General features: G+C 49.7%; 1 protein-coding gene across 7 annotated transcripts in view; it reads left to right on the top strand.

Moving 5' to 3' along the window:
* Positions 1 to 25,982, top strand: part of SLC9A8 (solute carrier family 9 member A8) — a 79,442-nt gene that overhangs the window by 36,811 nt on the left and 16,649 nt on the right. For all 7 annotated transcript variants that reach the window (XR_008506944.2, XR_010405921.1, XM_045885947.3 and 4 more), the window contains 7 exons: positions 1,435 to 1,578; positions 6,749 to 6,887; positions 8,346 to 8,451; positions 15,883 to 15,999; positions 18,230 to 18,312; positions 20,926 to 21,037; positions 23,982 to 24,202. Coding sequence is in view for 5 of the 7 variants with exons in the window: in XM_045885947.3 (XP_045741903.1) it covers positions 1,435 to 1,578; positions 6,749 to 6,887; positions 8,346 to 8,451; positions 15,883 to 15,999; positions 18,230 to 18,312; positions 20,926 to 21,037; positions 23,982 to 24,202 (922 nt within the window). In the remaining 2 variants the exon portion in view is untranslated. The remainder of the gene's footprint in view (positions 1 to 1,434; positions 1,579 to 6,748; positions 6,888 to 8,345; positions 8,452 to 15,882; positions 16,000 to 18,229; positions 18,313 to 20,925; positions 21,038 to 23,981; positions 24,203 to 25,982) is intronic.

Consider the following 25,982-nt stretch of genomic DNA (forward strand, 5'->3'; position numbering starts at 1 on the left):
GAGGGCGAGAGGCAGGTGACCTGTGACATCCTGTGAGGACAGGGCAGGTGTGGAACTGAGCTCTGAACTGAGACTGTCTTTTGGGGTCTGCTCCTCAGCTTGCGATCCAGAGGCTGTCCTTGAGGCGAGCAGGCTGTCTTGTATGGGTTCACATTAATCAAACACAGGGAGCTGCCTTGGAGACCAGAATGCCAGGTTATTGACTTAGAGGGCGAACTGTAGCGGGCAAGGCAGCCAGACATCTCCTCCTACTAGTTCTGCTCTCCCTGAGCCCGGACTTACATGATTGTGCAGGGTGCTGGCGATGGTCCAGTGGACAGAGCCCACCCCCACCCGGGCAGGAGCACTGACTGAGCCAGATGGCCTGTGTTTGGATCCTGGTTCTGCCACTTCTTAGCTGTCTGACCTTCAACAAGTTACTTAACCTCACTGTCCCTCAGTTTTCTCTTAATGTGATTGGGGTGGTAACAGTGGCACCCCATGTGGGTGCTGCGTGGAGTAATGAGTCACTACATGTAAAGTGCTCAGAACCGTGCCTGGGACGTGGTAAGTGCCACATAAATGTTGGCTCTCATTATTGGCCTCAGTGCCTGAAACATTTTGGGCAATTAATACCTCTTTCTTGGAGGGAATGATGCCTTCCTGGGCACTGTTAGGGGAAGCTGCTGGCCGGGGGGGGGGGGGGGCGGCGCTGGTGTGGGTGTCCAGCACCCACACCTGCCACGCCCTTGAGGCCCACCAGAGTTGCTGCTGACTGTTGGCACTTTCTGAGATGTCGCAAATCTAAGTGGAGGCCACCGCCAGTCGCAGGTGGCACTCTGGTGGCAAGGGGAGAAGCTCCCCGCTGAGCCATCACGGTTCCAGCTGCTCTGACAAAGAAGGCTGGCATGTCTCATGTATTTTATTTTATTTTATTTTTTATTTTATTTTATTATTTTTTAAAGATTTTATTTATTTATTTGACAGAGAGAGAGATAGTGAGAGCAGGAACGCAAGCAGGGGGAGTGGGAGAGGGAGAAGCAGGCTTCCCGCCGAGCAGGGAGCCTAATGTGGGACTCGATCCCAGGACCCTGGGATCATGACCTGAGCCGAAGGCAGACGCTTAACGACTGAGCCACCCAGGCGCCCTGTCTCATGTATTTTAAGCAAAAGTCTCCCCTCCGTCAATTGTCAAAGAAAGTGTTGGGACTCACGGTGGAAAACCAGGCCATTCCCGACAACTGCCTGTGGAGCGGGCCTTGCCCTGCCTCACCACAGGGTCCACAGCACGTACTGTAAGCAGGAGAAGAGACATGGTCTCCTGTCTGTACATACATACAGTTCCAGCGTGTACGAACATGTCAGACCACACGCAGTCTCTGGCTCTGCTGTTTTACTGTGTGGGCCAAGCGATAAGCATCGCAGAGTGACCCCTTCCTTTTCTCTTCCTTACAGCTTTGCGTTTGGCTCCCTGATTTCTGCTGTCGACCCGGTGGCCACTATTGCTATTTTCAATGCGCTTCACGTGGACCCGGTGCTCAACATGCTGGTTTTTGGAGAGAGTATTCTCAACGACGCAGTCTCCATTGTCCTGACCAAGTGAGTGTCCTTTCTTCAAGGCCGGCACTTAAAGGTCCTGGTGTCAGAGGGACAGATGTTCCTGGGCGGCTGCAGGGACAGCTGCTTGTCCTCTGGGCGGCTGGGTCACGAGCTTCCCCGTCTTCTGCCCTGACAAGCCCTGACACACCCCAGCGATGCTGTCAAGGCCTGGGCTGATCAGAGGCAAGCCCGCCCTTTGGGACCTGCCTTTCAGCAGTGGTTTCAAGGCCTGCTTCTGGTCCATGTCCCTGGGGATGCTTATTAACCAGAGCAGTCCCAGGCCCCAGCCTCTCAGCTTCTGATTCAGGAGGTTCTTCATTAGCTCCTCCAATGAGGAGGGAGCAGCTGATTGAGGGATGGGTATGTGGACAGCTTCGGTGCAGACGGAAGCATTAGACAGAGGCCCTGCTCTCCCACGGAGGGGCTCTTGCCCAGCACCTTCCTTTCCACAGCTGTAGAATAAGCCGGCGATACTAACGGGTCCCAGCTGGGTATGATATTGTGTGAAAGCTGCTTTGGACACTAAATCTCTTTCAAATGCTCATCGGTATCACTGCCCTTGTTGATAGGATCTGAGAAATGATAGATGAATCCGAAAATGTCAAGAAGCCTTGAGAAAAAGAAATGAATCTAAGATCATCTCAAATGAATCTATCTAATGCAGGCTGTTTCCTTGAACTCTTGTCTTTTGTGGTGCTTATTAGCATGTGTGGGCAGGAGATCCAAACAGTTTTAGCAAAACCAGAGAAGGCACAGACAGTCAAAGCAGTGGGAGGAAAGAGCTCTGGACAGTGTTTCAAGAATGAGCTAAGAGAATCTTAGGAGCCGGCCTGTGTTCTGCTAAAGAATAGACTTCCCAGGGCGCCTGGGTGGCTCAGTTGGTTGAGCGACTGCCTTCGGCTCAGGTCATGATCCTGGAGTCCCGGGATCGAGTCCCGCATCGGGCTCCCTGCTCGGCAGGGAGTCAGCTTCTCCCTCTGACCCTCCCCCCTCTCATGTGCTCTCTCTCATTCTCTCTCTCTCAAATAAATAAATAAAATCTTTAAAAAAAAAAAAAAAGAATAGACTTTCCATTATCTGAATACCGACTTGTTTCCTTTGTTGGAGGATTCCTGGCTAAGCACAGCCACTCTGTAGTAGTTGGCATTTTCTTAAAAGCTTTATTATGGACTACATTCAGAATCTTTATGTTGGAGTAAAACAATGTTTTATAGTGGAAGGAACCCAGATTTTGGAAATCAGGCTGACCTGGGTTCAAGTCCCAATGATGCCACTTAACAGCTGTGTGATCCTGGGTTCGCTCCTTTACCTCTCTGAGCCACATGTTTCTCAGCAGTAAAGTGAGGGTGATAATGCCTCAGCCTAGGATTGGATTTGAGGATTGAATAAATACGATACTGTATGAGAAGCATTGGACATTAGTTAATGTTAGTTCCTTTCTTCTTCTACGCCTGTCCCCCGGTTACTGTTTCCTGTGTTTGTCCTAGTTTTGTCCTACTTTTGCAGGGAGAACTTTACCAAATGTTGCTTAATTGCAAGAGGAGATTAGCAGACCTTAAAACAAAAATACTTTAAAATATTTTTGTTATTCTAAAAGTAATACATATAATCTTCATATACAATTTAGAAAACACACAGAGAGAGAGAGTGAGAGAGTACATGCATTATTACTACCCAGAGATAATTACAGTTAACAATTTGGAAGTATACATATGTTTTATTTAGCTGGGCTTATACCCCATATACTGTATTATAACTCTTCCATTGAGCAGAGTTGAAAAATAATCTTCCATAACCTCATTTTACTGGTTACAGAATATTCCTTTCTGTGAGCTTACTGTGATCTATTAAGCAAGTTCCTCACTATTGGCTTTTTCACGTTTCTCTTGGCAAAAAGTTCTATAGCTTTATTAGGCAATTATCATACATCATGCTTAAGACCTTTTAAAAATCTGATGGCAATATTTTTTCTTATTTAAGATCTACCCTGAAAGCCTTTTTGCTTTCGGGTTTTGACTTTTGTCTCGTGTCCTGGTGGCTGCACGTATTGAACATTTGTGATAAAGAATTTCGTCCAAATTGGTGGTGACATTATGAGTTATTTTTATCCATTAGGAGCTCAACTCAACTGCTTTGTCTCTAATTTATTTTGTTTTTAAAAATCTGTCAGAAGTAGGACCTTTTCCGAGCTTCTCTAGGACTCTTTGCCACAAGAAGGTTAAAGATGAGCTATTTTCTTTTGAAAATGAGAAAAGATGGAGTCACTGTAAACAGCCAAAGTTTCTTCCTGGAAAAGTGCTTTTGAAGGCCAAGATCGCCTGTGATGACAGTTCCCAAAACTGGATCTGTGGGCCGCATGCATATGTGGTGTCCAGCCCCCACCTCCACCACTGCTGGTCTACAGGCTGGGGTGGGGCGTGATAAAGACTGGCTGTCCACCCGCAGCGTCTGGCGAGGGCCGTCCACGTGCCAGACATCGCTCAGAGACCAGCTGGACTTGCCAAGGTCAGTCCAAGGTGGGAGAAGGATGCTCCCAGAGGGGTGAGCGCAGTGCCTGGAGTACAGGAGGGAGACAGCCGCTCTGAGGGATTGGAGTGAGGCTTCTCAGCCAAGTTGTCTTGTGAGCCGGTAGGCGTTTTCAGGTTGGAGAGACAGAGGGGGCATGATAGGCCTGCCTCTTTTGGGGGGCAGGGGAGCGGTACAGGAGGGGGCTGTTGTCAGCCTTCCTTGGTTACTAGGTAGACTCACATCTTGTTTGAGAGTCTACTTCATAAATGATCGCTCCCAAAGCGACCCGACACATTTATCTTTGCAGCTGAATATGTGAATGAATTATACCCCTTTTTTGATGTTTTCATTTTCGTAAGTGCCAGAAAGCTATCTTCTGTTTCTTCATTAACTTTAATTAGTTTTAGCTTTGATTTGTTAGTATGACAATTTATTCTTATAATAACTGCTATAGAGGAAACCTTTTTTGTGCTCTTGAGCTGCACTGTAAGCTCATGAAATGGATCCTGAAGCCCCATTGCCTTGTGTTCTTTTAAGTGTGAGAAACAAAAAATGTAGAAATTGACCAGGCCAGAAAGAGTCCAGATTCTACTTTCAGTTATCTTGAGTTCAGAAACTGTTGGCTCTGTCCTGGGTCTGCTGTCAACCCTTGATGCGACCTCACCAGTGAGTCACTTCCGTGGGGCGTCTGCATGAAAACAAAGCAGTGGTCCCAACCGGTGGACCAGCCGTGGCAGCTTTAAGGGGTGGGGGCTGGGCATTGTGTGCAGGCGGCCTGCAGATCCATTTGGGAACTGTGGGTAAGCTTAGCCTTCAAAAACACTTGCCCAGTGAGAACCTTTGTTGGCTCACCACACTCCCCAAGGTGGGGTGTTAACCTGTGGTCTGCTGGGAAGGTAGGGGATGTAGGAGGTTGTGCATTCAAGTGATTTGGAAAACTTCTATGTGAAAAAAGATAGATTTCTTTTTTTTGCAGGACTTTTCAGAACCTTTATTATGTTACACTGTTACCCCTGAAAGCTTCCTGAGGTTATTTGACCAAGCTACCCTTTTATCAGAGATTATCCTACTTCAGAATTATACCAATTCATGAAACGCTGATTAATAAAGCTAAATATTTCTATTGACAATTCTTTGTTTTGCTTACCGATTCAGCAAAAATTTACTGAGTGTCTTTGTATACTAGGCTCTGCCTTAGGCCCTGGACATGTAGCAGTGAACAAGGTGGACACAGGCATGGTCCTCATGAATGACTCATGAGTTGGCACTTGCTGTGAAGAACTCAGGTACCAGGAGACAGTAGACGATGTGAAGGGGTCAGGGGTCAGGGCAGGTGTCCCTGAGGAAGTGACACTGACCCTGGGTTCTGAGGAGTTAGCTGGGGCCAGGGAGCAGCGAAAGATGACCTACAGAGGGGTGCCCTTGACAGTGGAGCCCTTCCTGAATGAGGAGGAGATGGGGTCACAAGGTATGGCAGACAGAGGAGTCAGGTGTTGCTTTGACTGGGCTTCGTCCTGAAAAGCGGTAGGAAACTGTTGATTGGTTTGGACAGGCCAGTAACCCGATCAGATTGTGCATTTTAAAGGGATCATCCAGGCCAGTGAGTGGAAGGAAGACAAGGATGTTTAGAAAGAGCGTAAGGCCCGGGACAGAGGATGGTAAGGAGAGAGAGGGGGAGAAGTAGATGGATTTGAGAGGTAGTCTGAAGGTAGAATCCATTAGCAGGAGGATCTTTAATGAGAATAACTCCATCTTCATGGTGTAATGGTTTTCCCTTTGGGGATAAAACCATTAATTGAATTTAATGGCTTCTGACATTTTACTTTGTTTTGTTATCCTGGAAGGAAAGTTCTTTCGGTTCTTCTTCCTAATGCCTCCTAAATCTACTCTCAGCCCTTACCCAGTGACATTTCTTCTTTAGGGTTGCTCCATTCTCAGATTTTCTGCCATCGCTTCAATTCCAGGTTTTATCACAGGATCCTACCCACTCCCGCAACTGGAAGCACTCCCCATGGTTCCCTGGGGCCTTCGGGGTGAAATACCAACTCCTTAGCTTGGTTCATTGCCTTTCACAGGTCCGCCATGGCAGCTGGTCTTGCCTTCCCTCTTGCCACTGTTCTCCCCACCGATGCCTCCACCCCATCCCATTCCTGGGTTCTAGCCATGCTAATCTACATGATTGAATGCTCCCAGAATGTGCTGTGTGTTCTTGGGCTCCCTGCCTCTGCATGTGCTGTTCCCTCTGCCTGGGACACTTCATTTCTTCACCTGTTAACTCTTCTTTTTCTAAATCTGAACCCAGCCCACATGTCAGGAGGAACCTTCCCTGACCACCACCGGGCTGAATTAGATGCCCACCCTGTGTTTCTGCAGCCCTTTGCCTTACCCCGAGGTGGTCATTTGTTCTCACCTTGTTTGTCTTCCTTACCAGATAGAAGGAGCCCTTGCAGGGCAGGGACTCTGCTCTTCTCTCTGAATCCGCCCCCCTCCAAAAGCTAACACAGTAGGTGTTAGTTCACAAACTAGGTGAACACGTAAGTGACCTAGGAATAAAGGACCGCATAAGCAAAAAAAATAAATAATAAGTTTTGAGTTTTAGTTGATTTCTAATAACTTTGCCTATAACATTTTAACTTCTTTCTGTTTTTCTTTTATTTCCTAGCACAGCTGAAGGTTTAACGAGGAAAAATATGTCAGATGTCAGTGGGTGGCAAACATTTTTACAAGCCCTTGGCTACTTCCTCAAAATGTTCTTTGGCTCAGCAGCACTCGGCACTCTCACTGGCTTAATCTCTGCATTAATATCCTTTTAATATGATGAACACATGTGGCTGAGAAGATTTTCTTAATTATATTCTTCTCCAGCCATTTTCCCCTCTTCCTTAAGGGGCCAGTTTTAGTCTAAGGCTGCGTTTGAAGAAGGACCTTTATGTAGTTTTGGTTTGAGGAGCACTTTCACTGAAACCCAAGAACTTTTAGATGTGACGTGTGCAATTTAGGATGTCATTTTTCAGAGCGTCATGGTCACGCACATCATTGGCTCTCAGACCCCACTGTTGGGGGAGCTTCTCACTTGAGAAGATTTTCAGGTTCCCCGTCTCACTTTTCACAGTCAGAAAACTGGAAATTAATTTCCTCTTAATGACCAAATTGAGAAAGTCTTTACCCCACTGAGAGTGTTTATCTGGGGGACCAGAAAAGAGACTTTCAAAATGAGTCCATCCAGGGTATTCACGCTGATTGCACTGCTCAATGGCCCATACGCTTTTCTAGCCGAGGAGGAACGAGGCTCATTAAGGCCAATGACACCTTCATTGCGGTAGAAAATTCATCATGTTTAAAATAGGAACAGGCACCAGACCGTTTCTGTGGGAGCCCAAGCCTGTGTCTCAGGGAGTTGGCCACCTGGCCCTCCTCCACGAGCAGTTTGTTCCACAGATGGCCGGAAGAGCCACCCTTGCCTGTGACGGGCATGCTCGTCTGCCATCCTGTTGAATTTTCCCTTCACCTCCTTTGTCCAGAAGTCTAGAGGCTCTATTGTTGGCTGACAGCTTCTCATATTGTAGCAATAAACAGAATGGGAAAGAAAACTTTTTCGAGTTCAGTATTTTCCTCCATATTTATCTTTCTCTTGGGGGAGGGGGGACGGAGAAGCATCGGCTGTAAGGAAGCCAAGTAGCTGGGCACTGCGAGCCCCAGTATGGGCATGTGGGCTGTATTTGAATAGAGAGAAGATTCTCCTTTCGTAGGAGCATGAGTTTGGAAATCTCCAGGAATATGAAAGGAGGTCCTTCAGTGGGGCACTTTACCCCAGAGTTCACACCCCGTTAGCTGTCTCATCTGATGTTGGAGGAAGGGGCGAAAGAGTGACACGGCCCTGGAAGGGACCCGGCAGCATGGGCTGTCCTCCGGCTGGCTGTGGCCCCGGCTTTGCCCCCGCAGCCCCGGCACATTACCAGCCTTCCCAGTCAGCATTTTTAAGTGAGTTGACTTAGGTTGATTTTAATTTTTCGCCCACCATTTGTCTCAGGAATTTACAGTTGTTAGTGTTTTGTCAGATTCCCTTACTTAAAACAGCAGTCTCCCTGCAAAGAAAAAGAAAACAACAACGGATCTTCACGTGTTACCCTGGGATGTTCCAAAGCCTTCCGGATCCATTGCCTACCCTATGTATTTGGAAGGCAGCAGTTTTGTGACTTTTCTGCATCTCCCATCAACTGTCCCTTGGTTCAACTTTTTCCTTGACAACTGTTATTTACGTGCTAAAGCATATTGACTTGAGGAAAACGCCTTCCTTGGAGTTTGGCATGATGATCATTTTTGCTTATCTTCCTTACGGGCTTGCAGAAGGAATCTCACTCTCGGGTAAGTGACAGAAACATTAACTTCTGGGGTTGATGGCACGTTGTCCTGCCTTTTGAAAGAGGTTATGTCAGTGGGGTCACTTCCAATCACAAGAGACAATCACAACTCAGAAGAGCTTAAGCAACAAAGGTGATTTACTGGCCCTTTAGGGATACCTCTGAATTTAGACCTGGCTGGATTCAGGGGCTCAGTGTTGTCATGGTCACATTTTTTCTTCACCCACCACCCTGTAGCAGAGATCAAAATATCACTTCCAGTGTTGTGTCTTTCCCAGAACAAGGCCTAAAAGGGCCTTCACTCAAAGAATGGGGTCAGACTGCCAAGGGCAGTCAGTCCCCTGGCCTGGCCCTGGGCCGTGACCCCCATTGATCTGCATTCTATCCCGATAGTTTTGCCTACAAATGAAATCACATAGTATATAGACTTTTGTGTCTCCTTTCTTTTAGTTATCATAATGTTGTTGAGAGACATCCATGTTTTTGCACGTGTCAGTACTTTATGCATTCTTACTGCACCACGTTTTATTCGTTCATTTGAAGGACATTCGGGTTTTTCCAGATTTTAGCTATGAATATGTGTGCATATTTTCATTTATCTTGGGTAAATACCTAAGAGTGAGGTTGCTGGGTCATATGGTAAGTATATATTTATTAGAAACTGCCAAGTGTTTTCCAAAACGACTGGGCCATTTTCCATCCCCACCAGAATGCATGAGAGAGTTCTAGCTGCTTCCTGTCCTCATCAACACTTATTTTAATTTTTAAAGGTTTAGCCATTCTGATAGTGTGTGGCAATTTGATTTTGACATACTTTGGTACAATTCTCTTTATATTCCACTTGGGGTTCATTGAGCTTCTTGGGTTTATAATTTATGAGATTGTAGCTTTTCACCAAATTTGGGAAATTTTTACCCATTTCTTTAAACACTTTTTTCCGTTCTCCCATCTCTTCTTCTGTTGGGACTCCAATTACTGAAATTATGATCGACAGCATTCTATCATCCCATAATACACTTTGCCTTTTTAAATTTTTTCAATCTTTTTTTTTCTGTCTGTGCTTTACTTTGGCTCATTTCTCTTGCTCTGTCTTTATGTTCACGGATCTTTTCTTCTGCCATGCCCACTGTCCTGTTAGTCCCATCCAGTGTATTTTCCACTTCAAATGTGTATTATTCATCCACAGGGGTTCCCTTTAGGTCATTTTTATTTCATCCATTTCTCTCTTTACCATGTTTATGATTGTCTCTACATTCTCGAGCATCTGGAGCATGTTTATAACAGCAGCTCTAACGTCCTTATTTGCTAATTCCATCATCTCCATCAGTTCTAGGTCTTTTTCTGTCAGTTCACCTTTCTTTTGCTTATAAGTCATATTTTCCTGCTCTTTGCTTGCCTATTAATTTTTCATTGAATGCCAGTCATTGTAAACTTTATTATCTTGTTGAGTACTAGATTTTATTGTATTCTTCATAGAATTTTGGATTTTCTTCCGTCGTGTATCCAAGTTTCTTGGCATCAGTTTAATCCTTTTGAGGTTTACTTTCAAACTTTGTCAGCAGGTCCGGAGTAGCCCTAGGAAGTAATGCAGTGCCCTTCCAAGGACTCTACCTCCTGTCTCCTGTATTACAAGGTCACCCCACTCTGGCCCGTGGGAACACAAACTTCCCAGCCCTGTGTCTGCTTTGGGAATTTTTGGCCTGTTCCTTATGAGTGATCATCTCCCTAGCCTCTTAGGATCTCACCCCACATGTGTACATAGGATCGCACCCCACATGTGTACAGATCAGCACAATCCAAGATTCAGGGGGACACTATGGTAGCTCTCCAGAGCTCTCTTTCTGTGCAGCCCCCCTTCTCTGGCATTCTGGCTGCTTTGGGTCCCTTGGTGCTCATCTGTCTCCTCTTCTCAGCTAGACTTGACTCTGCTGGGCTGGGGTTTGGAGTTCCCCTCCCTGAGCCTCAGCCCGGAAGCTCTGCCTGGGCAGTAAGCTGGGCCGGGGCCTGGAGCAGGAATGGCCGCTTTGTTTCCTTTCTGTCGGGAATGTTTCCCTTCTGACAGCCCTACCCTGCAGTACCCAGCGTCAGAAGACAGTTTCGTTTCATATCTTTGATCAGGTTTTCTAGTTGTTTATGGCAGGACAGCAGTTTGTATAGCAAAGTGGAAGTCCCCAGTGGTTTTTAATGACTCTGTTGAGCAGAATTCTCCTTCCCCACAGATGGCTCTCTAGAATTACACGCGGGTACTCGGTGAGCAGATCCTGCCAAGGAGGAAGCAGAGAGGACTCTGGCCATTTTCACTGGAGAACTCTTTGTAAACCTTATGGTTTTGTTTGTTCTTAATTTGATTTGTTCCCAAGCCAGTTCTCTTGGATAATTTCATCCCAGTATCTGCCATCGAGTTCCTTCTCTTATCTTTCCTGAATTTTGGCACTTCCTTACATAAACATTACCTGTGAGTCATTTGGCTCTAGCCTGGCTATTTTTACCTCTGTTTTTCTAAATTGTTCCCACCCCTTTGAGATGAACACTGAGTACCTGGTGACAAAGATGTATTTCATGCATCCATTTGGAATTTGTGATTAAAACCAGGGAGTGTTTTTCTTGTCTTCAGAGTGGCAGTGTTTTCTGTTTGTAGGGTTTCACTTTTTTGAGGGCCTTTGCCAAACATGCCAGTGGGCAGTGAGGCCAAAGACAGCACATGCGAGCCAAGAGCATGCTCGGCCACCTCTGGGCAGTTGGCTGGGCTCTGCCCATGTTTGTCTTTGGGATATTTGTCACACAGGGTTTTCAGACAAGGGTAGGATAGTCCTGGGGTGTTGTGAGGACCTTCGAGTCCTGCTGTGAGAGTACAGCGGGAAAGGTGATGTTTGCTATCCCCCCTTCCTTTTCCTGCTGTACTTTTCCTGTCACAAAGGACTGAGTGAGCAGTTACCAAGAACACATCCGAATCACGTGTTTAGGACACAACGGTTAAGGACGCCAGACAGACCAGGGTTTGAATCCCTGCCCCGCCCCTCATTAGCTGTATGACCTCACACAGTCGACTTAATAACCACTCTGGGCATCCACTTCCTCCTCACGAAATAGACGTTATAAAAGGGCCACCCCAGGGCCGGTGGTCAGGGGTTAAAGGGAACAATGCGAGTAAGAATCCTGACAGAGGCATGCTGGGGTGACATGTCCTGCTGGCCCTAACACCCTCAACGTGTATTAACGACACCCCCTTTCACTCAAAGACATCCTGGTTTCAACAGCAAATTAAATAGTCCCCCTAATTATGAGTTAGTAAGTATTAGCTATTCTCAGAATCTTTGTTCTAATTCTATCAACGTTCACTGGTCTATTCACTGAGGCCAGTTTCAAGGGCCACTTTGCCCTCTGGCTCTGAAGATTCAGGGTTGACTAGACCCCACCTTTGCCAATTCAGCCAACAGTGGGCTGAGGGAGGGCGGTTGGGGCAGAGTGACACACTGTCATGGTGAGTCACAGAGGATGGGGCGTAACCTCTGTGTCAGGTGGGGGAGATGTGGGCCGAAGGTAGAACGTGCCGTGCAGCTCTCCCGAGCTCAGGGGCGCAGCCGGGGGTTCCTTTGCAGCCCTGCCTGTGGGAGAAAACCTGCAAGCCACTAGCGCTAGGAAAGACGAAGTACATTGGGGTTGGTTCTCAGTATGGAATTCTGTGCAGCCACCGAATAAATGAATTTGACCTATTTGTGCTGCCATGGAAAGAACTCTGAGATATATTGCCAAATTAAAAAAAAAAAAAAAAAGCTGGAAAGCCACTTACTCATCCATTCAGCAGATACTTATTAAATGCCAAGAACTGTCCTTGGTACTGGGGCTGTCCTTAGTAAACAAGACCAGATGAGGTTCCCACCTGCCGAAGAAAGATGGCAAGCAAGTAAGCGAACACACGGTAATTTCGGGTAGTGAAGAAGTGACAGGAAGGAGAGAAATCAGAGCAATGTGACAGTGGCATGGGGACAGACGCATCATGCAGTAGGGGGTCAAGAAGGTCTCCCCCAACAGGTGGTGCCTAAGCCAAGACCTGTGTGGTGAGAAGAAGCCAGCCAAGGGAGGACCTGGGCAGCAGTGCTGAGCAGTGTTCAGCGTCCAGATCGCCGTGAGGGAGCTTGGCACACTCCAGGAAGAGCAAGAAGACCAGCGTGGCTGGGACAGAGGGGCGGGGGCCCCGGCCAGCAGGGTTCTGTAGGCCCGGGAAGGAACTGGGTTTCTGTTTTATGTGCAAAGGCAGGGTAAGTGTTTGAGGCCTTTTAAAAATCCCTCTGCTGGTAATCCATGCTGCATCCATAATGTGATCCTCCTATTTTGTGCTTTTTAAAGGCAGATGAGCTTTGTTATAGCATGGGCAAAGAACTGGCGGCCTACATGGGGAACTGTTAATAGTAGTTACCTGGGGGCAAGACAGTGTGAATGGAGAGTCTCTGGCTCTATATCTCTGAGTCTGGATGTTTTATAGCAAAACAGTTTTATTTTAAGGTAATTAACAAAACTGTGGTTTGATCCAGCCTTCGGGAAGTTCATCATATTTTACCCACAGTAAGGTGCAATACAGTGGAAGTTATACCACGATAGACACCCTTCACCTTCTGCCTTTGGACTTGAGTCTCTATTCATCATCATTGTTCATGACATTTAAAATAGTGGATTTAACTGAAACTAGAAATGGATTTCCTCCCTTCCTCCCTTCTTTCCTTCTTTCCTTCCTTGACGATGTCCATTTTGCTGTGCTATTATCTACTTCCTCAAATGATTTTGCCTTCTAAAAGAAATACATGTGTCAGGAATTCTTCCTTATAGGGCATTTTTAAAAATACACATGCTTTGGGGCGCCTGGGTGGCTCAGTTGGTTAAGTGTCTGCCTCTGCCCCCCACTCGTGCTCTGTCTCTCTCTGTCTCTGATAAATAAATAGTCTTTAAAATAAAATAAAAGGGGCGTCTGGGTGGCTCGGTCGTTGGGCGTCTGCCTTCGGCTCAGGTCATGATCCCAGGGTCCTGGGATCGAGCTCCGCATCGGGCTCCCTGCTCTCCAGGAAGCCTGCTTCTCCCTCTTCTGCTCCCCCTGCTTGTGTTCCCTCTCTCCCTGTCAAATAAATAAAAAATAAATAAAATAAAATACCCATGCCTTTTAGCTCTACAAGTGAGCCTGTTTGCACCACTTACCCATTGGTGTTTTTACAGCCCGTGTGGTGGCAGCTACAGTGGATGAGGGTGGTCTGGGTGGTGGAGAAGCTTGGAGAAGCTACCTTTGCTGAGGGAGGGCTCATAGGGCAGACACTTGAGCTGTCCCTCGGGCTTTCGCATCCACTGCTGATGCTGCTGACCCTTTGCTTTAGCCCCCAGAACTCAAGAGATGCCCTGACCTCAGACTAGCCTGGGGTAAAGGTGGTGGCTGGCTGTTCACCAGCCAGAGGGCCCATTTTCATAGGGTCCAAACTCAGCTTCCAGAGGGGGTTGTTTATCTGTACAGAAAATTTATTAACATTTGAGTTATTTGCCGTCGTTAAAAGCTGGGAGATTTCCCATAAGAAACATTTCTGGCATCTCTCCAAAAGCCGGAAGGAAGACTGACAGCACTTAGGCCTCCCATCCACAGGGCTGCGGGCAGAACGTTCTAGATGGGCTTATGCTTTCTTTACCCACATGTTGGTCATCCTTCTTTTTTCTTTATTGTCCGGCTCCTGAAGCATCTGGGTTTCCAGCCCTGGCCTAGTGCACCAGAGTGACCCAGCCAGCCAGACCCCTCCTGCGCTGAGCCTGCCCCCTGCTGCAGAGCGCTGAGGCAGGATGCGCGGGAGGGTGGGCGGGAAAGCTCCCTGGTGCTCCGGCAATGGGTGCTGGTGTTCAGTCCCGAGGCAACTTTCGCTGTCACCTCTGACTTCCCAGAGCTTTCCAGAGAGGTTATTTCGTGTTGGGACTCCTGTGGGTGGGACAACACTGTTGATGGAAGGCCACTCGTGTCACGGCCTAAACGTGGCTCAGGCACCTCTGGGGTTGACTTTTACATCAAGGTAAGAACTCCAAGGTCTCCGCTTTGCCAGTGACTTGATAACCCTTCTCAAAGCGAACGAGTGAAAGAAAACCCTTTGGAAGTGCAAAAGCTAGGAACTTTTCGCCCCGGACGGTGATGCTAAGGATCAAGTCCATAAAAACTGAAGTGTGTCCGTGCCGCTTTTGAGCCTCAGCTTGCTCATCTGGACACCGGGACTAACAGCACCCCCTCATGGAACCGTCGGGGTCGTGAGGCTAAGCCACGCGCAGTGCCCATCACGGGCCTGGGCTGAGCCGGTGTGAGCTGCCCCACCGCCGTTCGATGGGGTTCCAGTCTCAGGTTCTGGTCTCTTCCCTTCTGTCTCACATTGCTTTGCCTTCCCTGTATTCTGTGGCAGTGTCAGGAAGGGTCAGCAGTCCGGGGGGGGGGACCCCCCCACCAGTGCCTGCAGGAGCATACTGGGAAACAGCCAGAGGTCCGGGTGTGTGCGTTCTTATCTAGCAGAGCAACGGTTCACGTCTCATGAGCTATAGCCTTCCCAGTGCCCTCAGGGATCACGGAAAGCCTGCCCTCTCCTTTCCCTGTCCCATCTTGTCAGGTGTGCCCCTGGGAAGCATTGCTGGAATGTTCCTGGCCAGCCTCCTTGGCAGGGAAGAATGAAAGAACACATTAATTTGCTATTCACACAAGGGGGTGGGCCTGCCCTTGGTGGGGTGGGGGGTATCATTGAGACCTCAAGCTGAGCCCTTGAAATGGTTCTGATGCAGTTGGGTGATTTTCACCCTTTCCAAATGGAGAGTCAGCTAGGCATCCCTCTCTCTACGAAGTGGCAGGAGTGAGCTACAATTTTGCTTACGAATTTTCCCTCGTAATCGATACATTTTAGCAGTTTATTTAATGAGTTTGTAAAAATCTCATCTTCCTTACCTGAAAATGAGGCCCCCTTCCACCCATTCTCCACATCCAGATTCTTACGCTCCCTTTCTGCCCCAAGAGTGGTTCACCTGCACCCCTTCCATCGTGGGTGACAGTGACAGCTCACATCTGCTCAGCCCGGGGCCTGTGGTGGACAGTGTACATGGCTTATCCCCATTACCCTCCTGACAGGTCCAGAGAGGGTGTTGTTAGTCCCACTGCCCAGATGAGAAAGCTGAGGCTTGGAGAGGGAATGAAGCTTGGCCCAAGGTCACCCAGCCGGTAAGGAAGCTGCCAGAGACGGGGCCCATAGCATTTCTCTGCGGCCTCTGGGAGACCTCGGGTAGTACTTTCTTCCCCTTTTCTTTTCCTTTTTCTGAAAACATGTACCACTGTAGGGCCCAGTGACTTGTAGAAAATGTGCGATATTATTTGTGTATCACATAGCAGGTGCTTTTCTGCTCTGTTCATGTCTGTGTGCTTTGCCTCTTTGTCCTTCTCTAGGCATCATGGCCATCCTGTTCTCAGGCATCGTGATGTCCCACTACACGCACCATAACCTGTCCCCGGTCACCCAGATCCTCATGCAGCAGACCCTTCGGACCGTGGCCTTCCTGTGCGGTGAGTTCTGCCTCTGTGTGGTCCCGCGCAGGCCTGCCCACGGCCCGTCGTTCCTGTTTTCCCTGGCAGGAGAGGCAGCAGAATTCCTTAGAGCCAGATACTTCTCTCCCTTATCTTTTGTTTATTACTCTGGCTTTCAAATTCAGTAACATAAACCTAACTCCTGATAACTTTCTGGAACATTGGACTCCTGTAATTTTAAGCCCAAAAATAATGAGAACTACTAAACGTGAACATTGGAGACTGATACGTTTTCAACGTTGTAAGGTGACATTTCCAAAAATGTGTCCCCTGGCACCAGCATCGGTGAGGGTTAGGTGAGATAAGACTCCACAGTCCAACAAGAGTCTGGAAAATCCTGGGGGATACACACTTTCAGTTTGGGGGCTGCAAGAGCGCTGTGAGCTGACGCACACTGTGAGTTGCTGAGAAGGGGACAGCGTTACAGCTTTTTCCCAACTTGTCCACAGGCCCCTTTCCCACGAGAGCGGCTCGAAGGGCGTGACTCGGGGGCCTTGTGCCAGCCCTGTAATTGCTGAATGGGGTCCACTGCGGAGACTCTGTTAAGCAGTTTCAGTGTGAGCTCTTGCTCCCCCACATGCTGCTGTACCCCCCGCCTCCTCCCTGGTTTATACCTGGCAGCGAAGGATGTGCTCTCCCACGGTCCCCTTCCGCTGGCCTCCTGGTGGCCGTGCCCTAGCTGTCCTCAGCAGCATCTCCCTGGTGCTGCAGCGGGGTTCGTCTCATTTTCCAGCACTGGTTCTGCCCTGTCATGCGCTAGGCGACCGGGGTAGGCCGTGCAGAGGCTTCCTTCCGCAGCCAAGGGGGCTCAGGTGCCCAGAGGTCAGATGACTTGCCCACAGCCTCGTGGCTAAGAAGTGAGTTTGGATTCCAGGTCTGTGTCTTCCTGGTCCAGGGGGTCTTTTTTCCACAGCTCCCCACTCACAAAGTCCTAGCGAAGGTCTCTGAGCCCGACTGTCACACTTAAAGGGATATAAAGCAAAACACCCAGCTATTTTGTACCCATCAGACTGGCATGTCTCAGTTTTGCTAATACCCACTTCCAGCACAAGCATATGAGAAGCAGGCCCCGTTGACAGGCACAGGCCCCGATGCCATCTTTTGTGGCGAGTCATTGCAGTGTCAGGCTGGGTTTCAAAGCCGTGTGCTCTTTGACCCAGCAGAGCTACCCTCGGGAATGGAGCCTGGATATTTGCTGTAACTGGTAATATCAGCAATAGAAACAGCCTCAGTGTCCATTGACACGGGATTTGTTAAATTAGCCATGACATACCAATATGATGGAATTTATGCCGCCAGGGAAAAGCATAACATAGTCTGAGTATGTTCTAAATGAGCTGATTTGGAAAGATCACAAAAATGTTTATTAGATAAAAAAATTCAAGGAGGAGAAGGGTGTGTGTACTGTCCAGCTTGCAGACTTGTTTTAAAAAGATACATGTTCAGAGAAGAACATGGCTGAAGTGTTTTAAAACAGCCTCTCTGTTTTATGATGTTCAACTATTTTAAAATACAGTCCTTGTCTCCCTGATTATTAGCCTGTTCTGAGGGACGTCACAGTGTTAACAGGGAGCCTAGTGCTAGAAATTCATATGGTGCTTTTTGTTGGATACACAAGTACCTGCTTGCCCAGAGAGTAGGAGTCGGACTCTTTCTGACTTGTGGAGTGAAGCCAAGGGTTGGAAATGCCCCTCTTCCTGCAGATCCTGCGGGTACAAGCCCATCTTCCAAACCTGTGGCAGCATCACATGCGTGAAGTCACTCATTTAGCTTTGGCCGCCCTGGCAAGGAAGTGAACCGAGGGCCCTTTTCACACTAGTTATGTGGTACCTGCAGTCATTTGCTCTGAATTTTTGCCACTTTGCTGCAGTTGGGATCCTTGCTAATAACTGTGCAACAAATGGGCAGATTCATATATTTATCATCTTCCCCGGTGGGAGAGTATTTATTTGCATGGGTATTTGACAGCTGGATCGTTAACTGAGGAGATTCTGAATAAGCAAGCACGTGTGGCTCGTGTGATAGAAGAGAACGAGCGAATCGAAGCACAGTTCCCACCAAGGCATCGGATGCAGGATTTTTCAGAAAATAAGCGAAGTGTTATAGTGGATTCTGACTCACTGTGAAATGTTTGCTTGCTTTAATGATCGAGTACCCTGTCAGAAGAAAATAGTTGGGGCTGAATAATCCATTCTTTGGTTTGTTTCAGAAACATGTGTGTTTGCATTTCTTGGCCTGTCCATTTTTAGTTTCCCTCACAAGTTTGAAATTTCCTTTGTCATCTGGTGCATAGTAAGTATTTTCCTTGTTTTTTATTTAATTACTTATTTGTAGATCAATAACCACATGTTCTGGATTCATTTATGTAACTGTTAACTGCTCAAGGTCAACAGCTACATAGACACTCTTCTGTTTCAAGTTTCTTTTGTTAAAGAATCACAAACATACTAAAGGGTAAGTGAATGAATATCCTTGGAAAATAATTTTTTGCTTCTTTTTAAATTTTAAATGGCCTTAAAGGTTATGGTCTTCTCCAAAAAGTACAAGTTTCTGTGTTTCTATGTTAGATGGTAAAAGCAGCTTTCAGAATTGAATGCATAATTGATCATAACCATGTAAAAACATCATGCGTAAAAAAAAAAAATGTCAAAAATATAGCACAATGTTCACAGTGGTTGTAGAATTGGGGATGATTTCTTTTCATTTTCTACTTTTTCTGAGTAATTTATAATGCACATACTTACTTCTCACTGTGGTTTTCTTCAAATGTGTCCATTTTTGAGTGTGACCCTGGACGGTTGTTAAAGATTACCAGACCCTTACCTCCCCAGAGGTTCACCCAGAACAGTCATCCCAGGTGATTCTTATCATTCAGAAGGTTTGGGAAACTCACCATTGGACTCGGGGCAGCAAGAGGAGACTAGTTAAAATATTAATTAATTAATTTAAAACAGGAAAAGAATTTGATCTTTCACAGTAGAACCAAATCTTGTGGGGGAAGGGAGTGGGGGGGAATAAATGTTTAGTGTTTAAAACAAAGGGGCAGTTTCCTCAGGCATCAGATGGAAGTGACATGAATGGCTTCTAACATGTGGGCATTTAGCCTGGTGCTCCCAGGTCTCTCATCCCTCAGTGTGAGCTTGTCTCCCATAAGCCCGCCTGCTGATTCATACTGCAATCCCTAATTTGATCTTTGTTGTCCTTTTAAAATCCACCGTTAATTTAAGACACATGAGAAGCACGCCTTACTGTTGCTCAATTATCATAATTCATCTTCAATTAACTTTTATTACCAGTGCCACTTAACAGAAGCCAGCTGTTGAGAGGCAGACCTTTTTTTTAGCACTGTCACCTACCATGTGCAAACCAGTGGGGCCCACCTGTTTGGCATGTGGGGAAACTGAGGCACAGAGGAGCTAAAGAGCCCTAAGGGAAATGATGTTTCTCCTTGTAGTATGGGTGCTTCCACCTCTCAGTCGGCAGGAGCTCGTTGCTTTTGCTACTGTTAATCTGTCCTCCAAACTCAGGTTTCAGGACAAAGAGAAAAGCAAAAGTTGTTTACAGAAAGGATAATAGTCTTTAGTGTGCTCACTGGGTCAAAGGGGCCACATTTGGTCAAACCTGAAACACAAGTGCGGGAATCAAAGATTGGATTTCAGTGGGTGAAACAAGGAGGTGGCTCCCTCCGCCGTGGGCTAGGAGCAAAAGGAAAATGAGAAGATGCTCTGGAGTGGGAGCTTGGTCTCCCCCGAGCACACAGGCAGGCCGGCCCTGCCTTTCCCGGCGACGGCCCCTGCTATTCAGATGGGTTACCTCAGACTCGCTCAGTGGTCAAGGGCACAGGCTTTGGGGGCTGAATCGGGTTTGGGGCATGGCTCCCCACTTCCTGCCTGGGTCAGCTTGGACCAGTCCCCTAACCTCTCTCTGTCTCCATTTACTTTCCCTAAAATGGAGATAGCAATACCAGTAATAAGAGCATTGCAGGGATCTAAATTTAACAAGATATAATGCATATAAAATGCTTGGCACATTGTCCGATATTTAAATGTTAGATGATTGGGAGCCATTGTTAACTTGACCATCCAAGGCAAACAGTCCAAAGCACATTCAATTTGTGCTTCCTAAAAGAATAAACTTAGAGCCTGCCGAATGTACATGTGTACGTTGTGTACATATTATTAAGTTAGTTGTGGTGAGAACCAAGATGAAAAAAGAGTAAATTAATAAGTTGTTCTAGGTATCCAATTAGATAAGATTTAAACCTTACCTAAAGCTACATTTTGTTAAGACCAAATTTGGGGATGGTTAGGAACCAAAAGCCTTGGCAAGCAATCGGCCAGGCAGGGTGCATGTGACCTCCTTCCAGAACCTACCTACACATTCCTTTTGCTTGGGGAGCAGCACTGTGTGTAGGCCCTTCTCAGTCATCCCTCCTTTCCTGGGAGGGGTGGGGGGCCACGGGAGAGGCAGGAACACCTTGTCTGTCTCTCCAGAGCTAGCCCATTAGAATGATTAGCGCAGGCCCGTTCCACGGTGGAGCACCTTTGGAAGAGTGCGATTGCCCTTAAATTAATCCCTGGGTATTCGGCATGGCCTCTTGGCATTTGGTTTTGTTCTGCTGTCACAGCTTAAAGCTGGCTTTGATACCTTGTTAGTCCTCTCTTCCTGGCTACAGAAACATAACGTACAAAGTGCGATCCTCTCCCAGACTCGCAGAAACTAGCATCTCCAGCAACTCGCCCCAGCTGGGCCTCTGCCTAGCCCTGTCATTCATGTCTTTCATGGCCAGGGGGAGGGCTGCACTTACTATGGGCATGTCACAAGGTCTGTGTTCGCTTCAACAAGCTTCAGCTTGAAAAAGACCAGAGGTTTCTGTCTAAGACTAAAACTTGTTGCTATTCACAGGTGCTTGTACTGTTTGGCAGAGCAGTGAACATTTTCCCTCTTTCCTACCTCCTGAATTTCTTCCGTGATCATAAAATCACACCGAAGATGATGTTCATCATGTGGTTTAGCGGTAAGTCCAATGTTGAACTAACACTGGAAAGAAAGTAGCTCTTATAGGGGCACACACGGTGTAGAGAGCACATGTGGTCTCTGCTGGAGCCCTTTGAAACCGGGCGCCCCTCATAAGGCAAAAATCATACTGGCCCCCCATTTACCGGCCCCGGGCGAGTCCCTCACAGACAGTGCCCCTCACAGGCTCTGTACTGCAAGACAAATGGGTAGTGCATGTCTCTTCAACACATGAGGAAGCTCAGATTCAAGGGCAAAGGACTTGCTTGGGTTCCTGTGATGACAGGAGGTGGAGCCAAGGTTTACTGTCCTGTTCGCACTCCTCTCGACGGACGGGCAGTCCGGGGCAGGACGTGCAGGGGGCAGCCCTCACCCGCCTGCAAGTAGTGGGGGGCTCAAAAGAAAAAAAGGTTCAAGTTTAAACTCTTTCGTGCTACAGGCCAGGTTTGGATATTTTTTTTTCATTCAGTCAGAGTTCTGAGAGCTGATTGGAACATTTTCAGTTTCTGTGCAAATTCCTGTACTCTTTAAAGGATGGGAATGATTTCATCTTTGGCTCCTAACGAACTGGATCCTTAGGCATCTTTAAATTTATTTTTGAGCAATACATCCAGTTCTTTGTACTTTCTTATTTAAATATTATAATTATTCCGTGTGGGTCGGGGTACAGCAACATGCTTTATAAGCTGTTTTCTATCCAACAGCATATCTGTACATTTCTCGCAGATTTCTCTCCTCTTTCAAAAGACCTGGTTTAAAATATATACATATGTATGTGTGTGTGAGGTATGTATGTATGTTTAGTGAGAGAAACTTTTTCTCAATCTTTCTTGCCAACGAGAAAAAAAAATTTTTTGTAGAGTAGTTGACCCAAGGTCTTAAAAATCTCAAAGTCTAAGGGATGTATCAGATCCTTTACGTGGTTGTGTGAGCAGTTTGGGAGAGGCGGGCATGATAAGAGACCTCTGTGGGGAATGGGGGTGCTGTTTTAAACAGTGAAGAGCTGTTGGTCCCAGCTATTGATGTCCCAGGCCATCCCAAGCCCTCTCACCACAGATTTTCACCCTCTTTCCTGGATCTTCAACCTCTGTCTCTACTGAGACATCATCATTGAAACTCTTGAAGGTTCTCTTTCCCAGCAAAAACCCAGCAACTTAACCAAAATCCCTTCCGCACACCCCCTCCAGCTGCTTCCCGTCTCCCATTGCAGCCAGACCTCCTTAAGTGGGCTGTTCTCCCCTGTTTTCTCTGCTTCCTCACCTCCTGTTCATGGGCCTGAACTTGGCCTTACCCAGGTCACCTAGCAACCTTTTGCAGCCAAGACCTGCACGGGGCAGCCCTCGTCCGGTCCACCTCCACGGCTTTGAGCTCCTCCTTCCCACCGACCTGCTTTCTGCCTGGAGACCCTCTTCCCTGGGCCTCCAGGCCATGCTCCTGGTTGCCCTCCTTCCCTTTGGGGTCTTCTCAGGTTCCCTTCCTCCTTTACCAACCCCTCAAACACTGGCGTCCTCAGGACTCAGCCCCAGACCTGCTTCTGCTCTTGTGTTCTCACAAGCTCACCCATCCCTGTGGTGCCAACGTCCATCAAGTTCCCACGCTCCCAAAGCTGTTTGCTCTTAGATCTCGACTCGTGTCTAAATCCTCCTTCGACGCTGTGGAGATCTCATTGTCTAGGACTGAATTTACCTTCCTGCCCAGCCTCTTCTTTGCGGCGTCACCCCCCACGGGAGACAAGAACGTGTGTCACAGCAGAGGTGTGGCCGAGTCAGCGCTGGCTGGGTGCACCGCTGTCCTGTGCTGAGCGTTTTGTCCTCCGGCCACCGACCCGGCAGGCCCTGTTTCTAGTCCCGCGTGACAGTGGAGAGGTGGAGTTGAATCCGTCACTTCGGCCCGAGAGGCCTGGGGGTGACCCAGGAGCCAGACTCCAGGCCGCGCGCCCAGACCGCCGCGCAGCACGGCCTCCTAGACGCCCCGCCGTCGTCCGTGCCCGTCCCTCCCCCGGCCACCCCACCTCCCGCTCACGCCTGTGGCCTGTAGCTTCCACTCTCCGTGTCTCTCTCAATTCCGTCCCCTTTGTGTGTCCCCGTCTTGGGTGTGCACTGCTGCTGCGGCCAGAGCCCCTCCTTCCGTGACGCTGCGGCCTCCGTGTCTCGTCAGACCCCCCACTGTGTGCCCTGCCCCGTTCTCCCCTTCTTCGGGCACCGGAGCCCTTGCCTGGGGTCTCCCCACCTGGTGCCCTCTGTGGGCACCAGGCAGGCCAGGACGTTCCCCAGGACGTGCTGCTTCCCAGCTCAGCGCGGCCCCTCAGCCCAGCCGGCCCACGCAGGGCAGCACAACCGGAAGTGAGGAAGAGGCCATGACGCAGCTCCCAGCAGCCCCCGGCCCGCAGCAGAGCAGCCCCGAGCCTGTCAGCGCGGCCAGGAGCTGCTTAAGAGCCGCGTCTTCAGAAGCGAGGGGCCGTTGCATAAACCGCCTTCTTCGCTGTTGCCTGGCAGGCTGTGTGGCCCCGGGAGGCGCGTCCTTCCCTCGGTCTCCCTCAGTCTCGCGCCCTCATCTGCGTGCGCTGGAGAACGGCAGGCCCTGCCTGAGCAGCCCCGCCGGGAAGGGCCGGGGGGTGGAGGGGGTGCCGGCTCGGCCTGCCCCGGCTGTCGGGCTCCTGAAACGTGGGCGTCGGGCTGGACGAGCCCTCAGACACGCACGAACGCGCCCCTGGTGCTTCGTGGCCGGGGCGGGTCACCTCATTCGACCTACGTGGCCACCCCGTGAGGTGGAGATGGGTGCGGTCAGAGCCTGCTTTCCTCACAGCCCAGAGCCTCACGGGAGGAGCTCGTCCTCCACAGTAGGGTGTGTTAGAACGTTCGACTGGCGCGAGCCAGGGCTGAGCCCAGATCCCCAGGGCTCCCGGTCAGTGACGCGGCTCCTCTCACCCCCTTCCCTGCCCGCAGGCCTGCGGGGGGCCATCCCCTACGCCCTGAGCCTGCACCTGGACCTGGAGCCCATGGAGAAGCGGCAGCTCATCGGCACCACCACCATCATCATCGTGCTCTTCACCATCCTGCTGCTGGGCGGCAGCACCATGCCCCTCATCCGCCTCGTGGACATCGAGGACGCCAAGGCGCGCCGCAGGAACAAGAAGGACGTCATCCTCAGCAAGACCGAGAAGATGGTTGGTGGCCCGGGGGCCCGGGGGCCCGGGGCGGGGGCAGGGGCTTGGTCTCCACCGCAGCTGGGAAGTGGGGAAATGAGACACGATTTGAGGATCTCGGCGCCTCCACACACTCAGAAGGAGGTTGGACTGGAGTTCTGCGGCCCTTTGTGGGTGTCTGTCCCCGGACGCCGTGGAGTGGGAGCGTGGACCCACATCAGGCTGTCCCGGCACCACCCTGTGGAAGCTTTTAAAGTCACGTCATCCCCCTCCCCCACGTTTACTGAAAGCCTCCCGCTGGGGGCCTGAGGAGGGGAAGGTGCTTGCGGTGCCTTCCCCCAAGGACAGACCAGCGAGGTGTCCAGGGCCCAGCTGCAGAGAGCCGGAGGCTCCCAGATCCCTGCCTCCTCCCAGCCACCCTCCTGCCCCTGTGGCTGCCCCTGCCAGTGGGCGGTCTGTCCCGGGCGTCAGCGGCGGTGGGGGCCTCCTTGCCCTGTGTTGACCCTTAGGCCGCCTGTGCCGAGCCAGGCTCCCTGACAGGAGCAGAGGCTGGCCTTGGCCTCTCAGCCCACCTTCCTGCACCGTCCCCGCCCTCCCACCCCCAGTTCTAGAAATACCTCTTTTTCTAGTTCCCTTATTTGAGGCCATTAGTAACTTAATATTCAGTCAAGGAAAGCAGAGAAATCCTCAACTGGGAGACAGTGACGGGGACACAGCCCACTTTCCCACGGGGGAGCTCAGGTCTGGCCGGATCTTGGTCTCAGGCCTCTGTGCGGCCCTGGCCTGTGTCTCAGCCAAGGCCCTGCTGGGAGGAAGCCCTCGGGTGGTCACAGGCGGGTGATCACGGGTGGGGTTGGCTCAGCGGGACCTTCTCTCAGAGGCCCGTCTCCGGCCACCCCCATCCCCCAACTTTCTGGCCTGTTCTTAACAACAGCCCCAGTACAGGTTCTCAGACCTTTCAGAGGGTGGCAGAATCAGTGGAGGGCTCCCGGTCTCCCAGGGCTGGGCTGCGGCCGGAGGGAATTTGCATTTTGAGCAGGTTGCTAGGTGCCGCTGCCCTGCGGGCCCCGCAGCCACGCTTGCTGAAGCCTGGCTCCCGCAGAACCAGGATGTTTACCCAGCGGAAGAGCGGCTGCTATTTAGGGAATGTTTTCTGCGGCACAGGCCCTGTGGTTGTGCTCTCCTCGCACCGTCTCAGGTCGCCCTGATAACCCGCAGGAAGCAGGTGCTCTCTGCTCATCCCCATTTTGCAGACAAGAGTGCTGAGGCACAGAGGGGTCACGGACTCCATAGTCTGTGCTCTTCACCACCACGCTCTCCATCAACACCCTCAAGGTGGAGGTCCCTGGGAACTTGTTAGAAATGCAAATTAGTGGGCCCCATCCCAGACCTGCTGAATCAGAGCTCTGCAGGTGGGCCTGGGGGCGGCCAGCATTTTGTGGGTTCATAAGCCCTCCAGGTGATTCTCCCCGCCCCCTCCCACACCCTGCACCTGCTCCACCCCCAGGCCCCCAGTGGAGGCCACTTAGCTGTGGCTTCAGAGCCGCTCCTCCAGCCGCGTGGCAGATGCTACATTCACACCCTGGTGGCCTCGGGTCGTCCCTGCAGGGGGTGGGGCTGCTCTGGGCCTGGGGCCTGGAGATGTGCTGGCGTTGACCCGGTGAACCCGGGAGACCTCCTCCCCCTGCAGACCTGCCCTGCCACGGGGTAGTTGCCCTCATTCCTCTCCAGTTCCCCCCAGGATTGCCCCGCCACACACACACACACACTGACAGGCCGGCCAGAGCCAGCCCAGAACAGA

Source organism: Mirounga angustirostris, unplaced genomic scaffold, assembly GCF_029215605.1.
Source record: "Mirounga angustirostris isolate CCGP_5_RB_7025 unplaced genomic scaffold, mMirAng1.0.hap1 SCAF_10, whole genome shotgun sequence".
Taxonomy (NCBI): Eukaryota; Metazoa; Chordata; class Mammalia; order Carnivora; family Phocidae; genus Mirounga; species Mirounga angustirostris.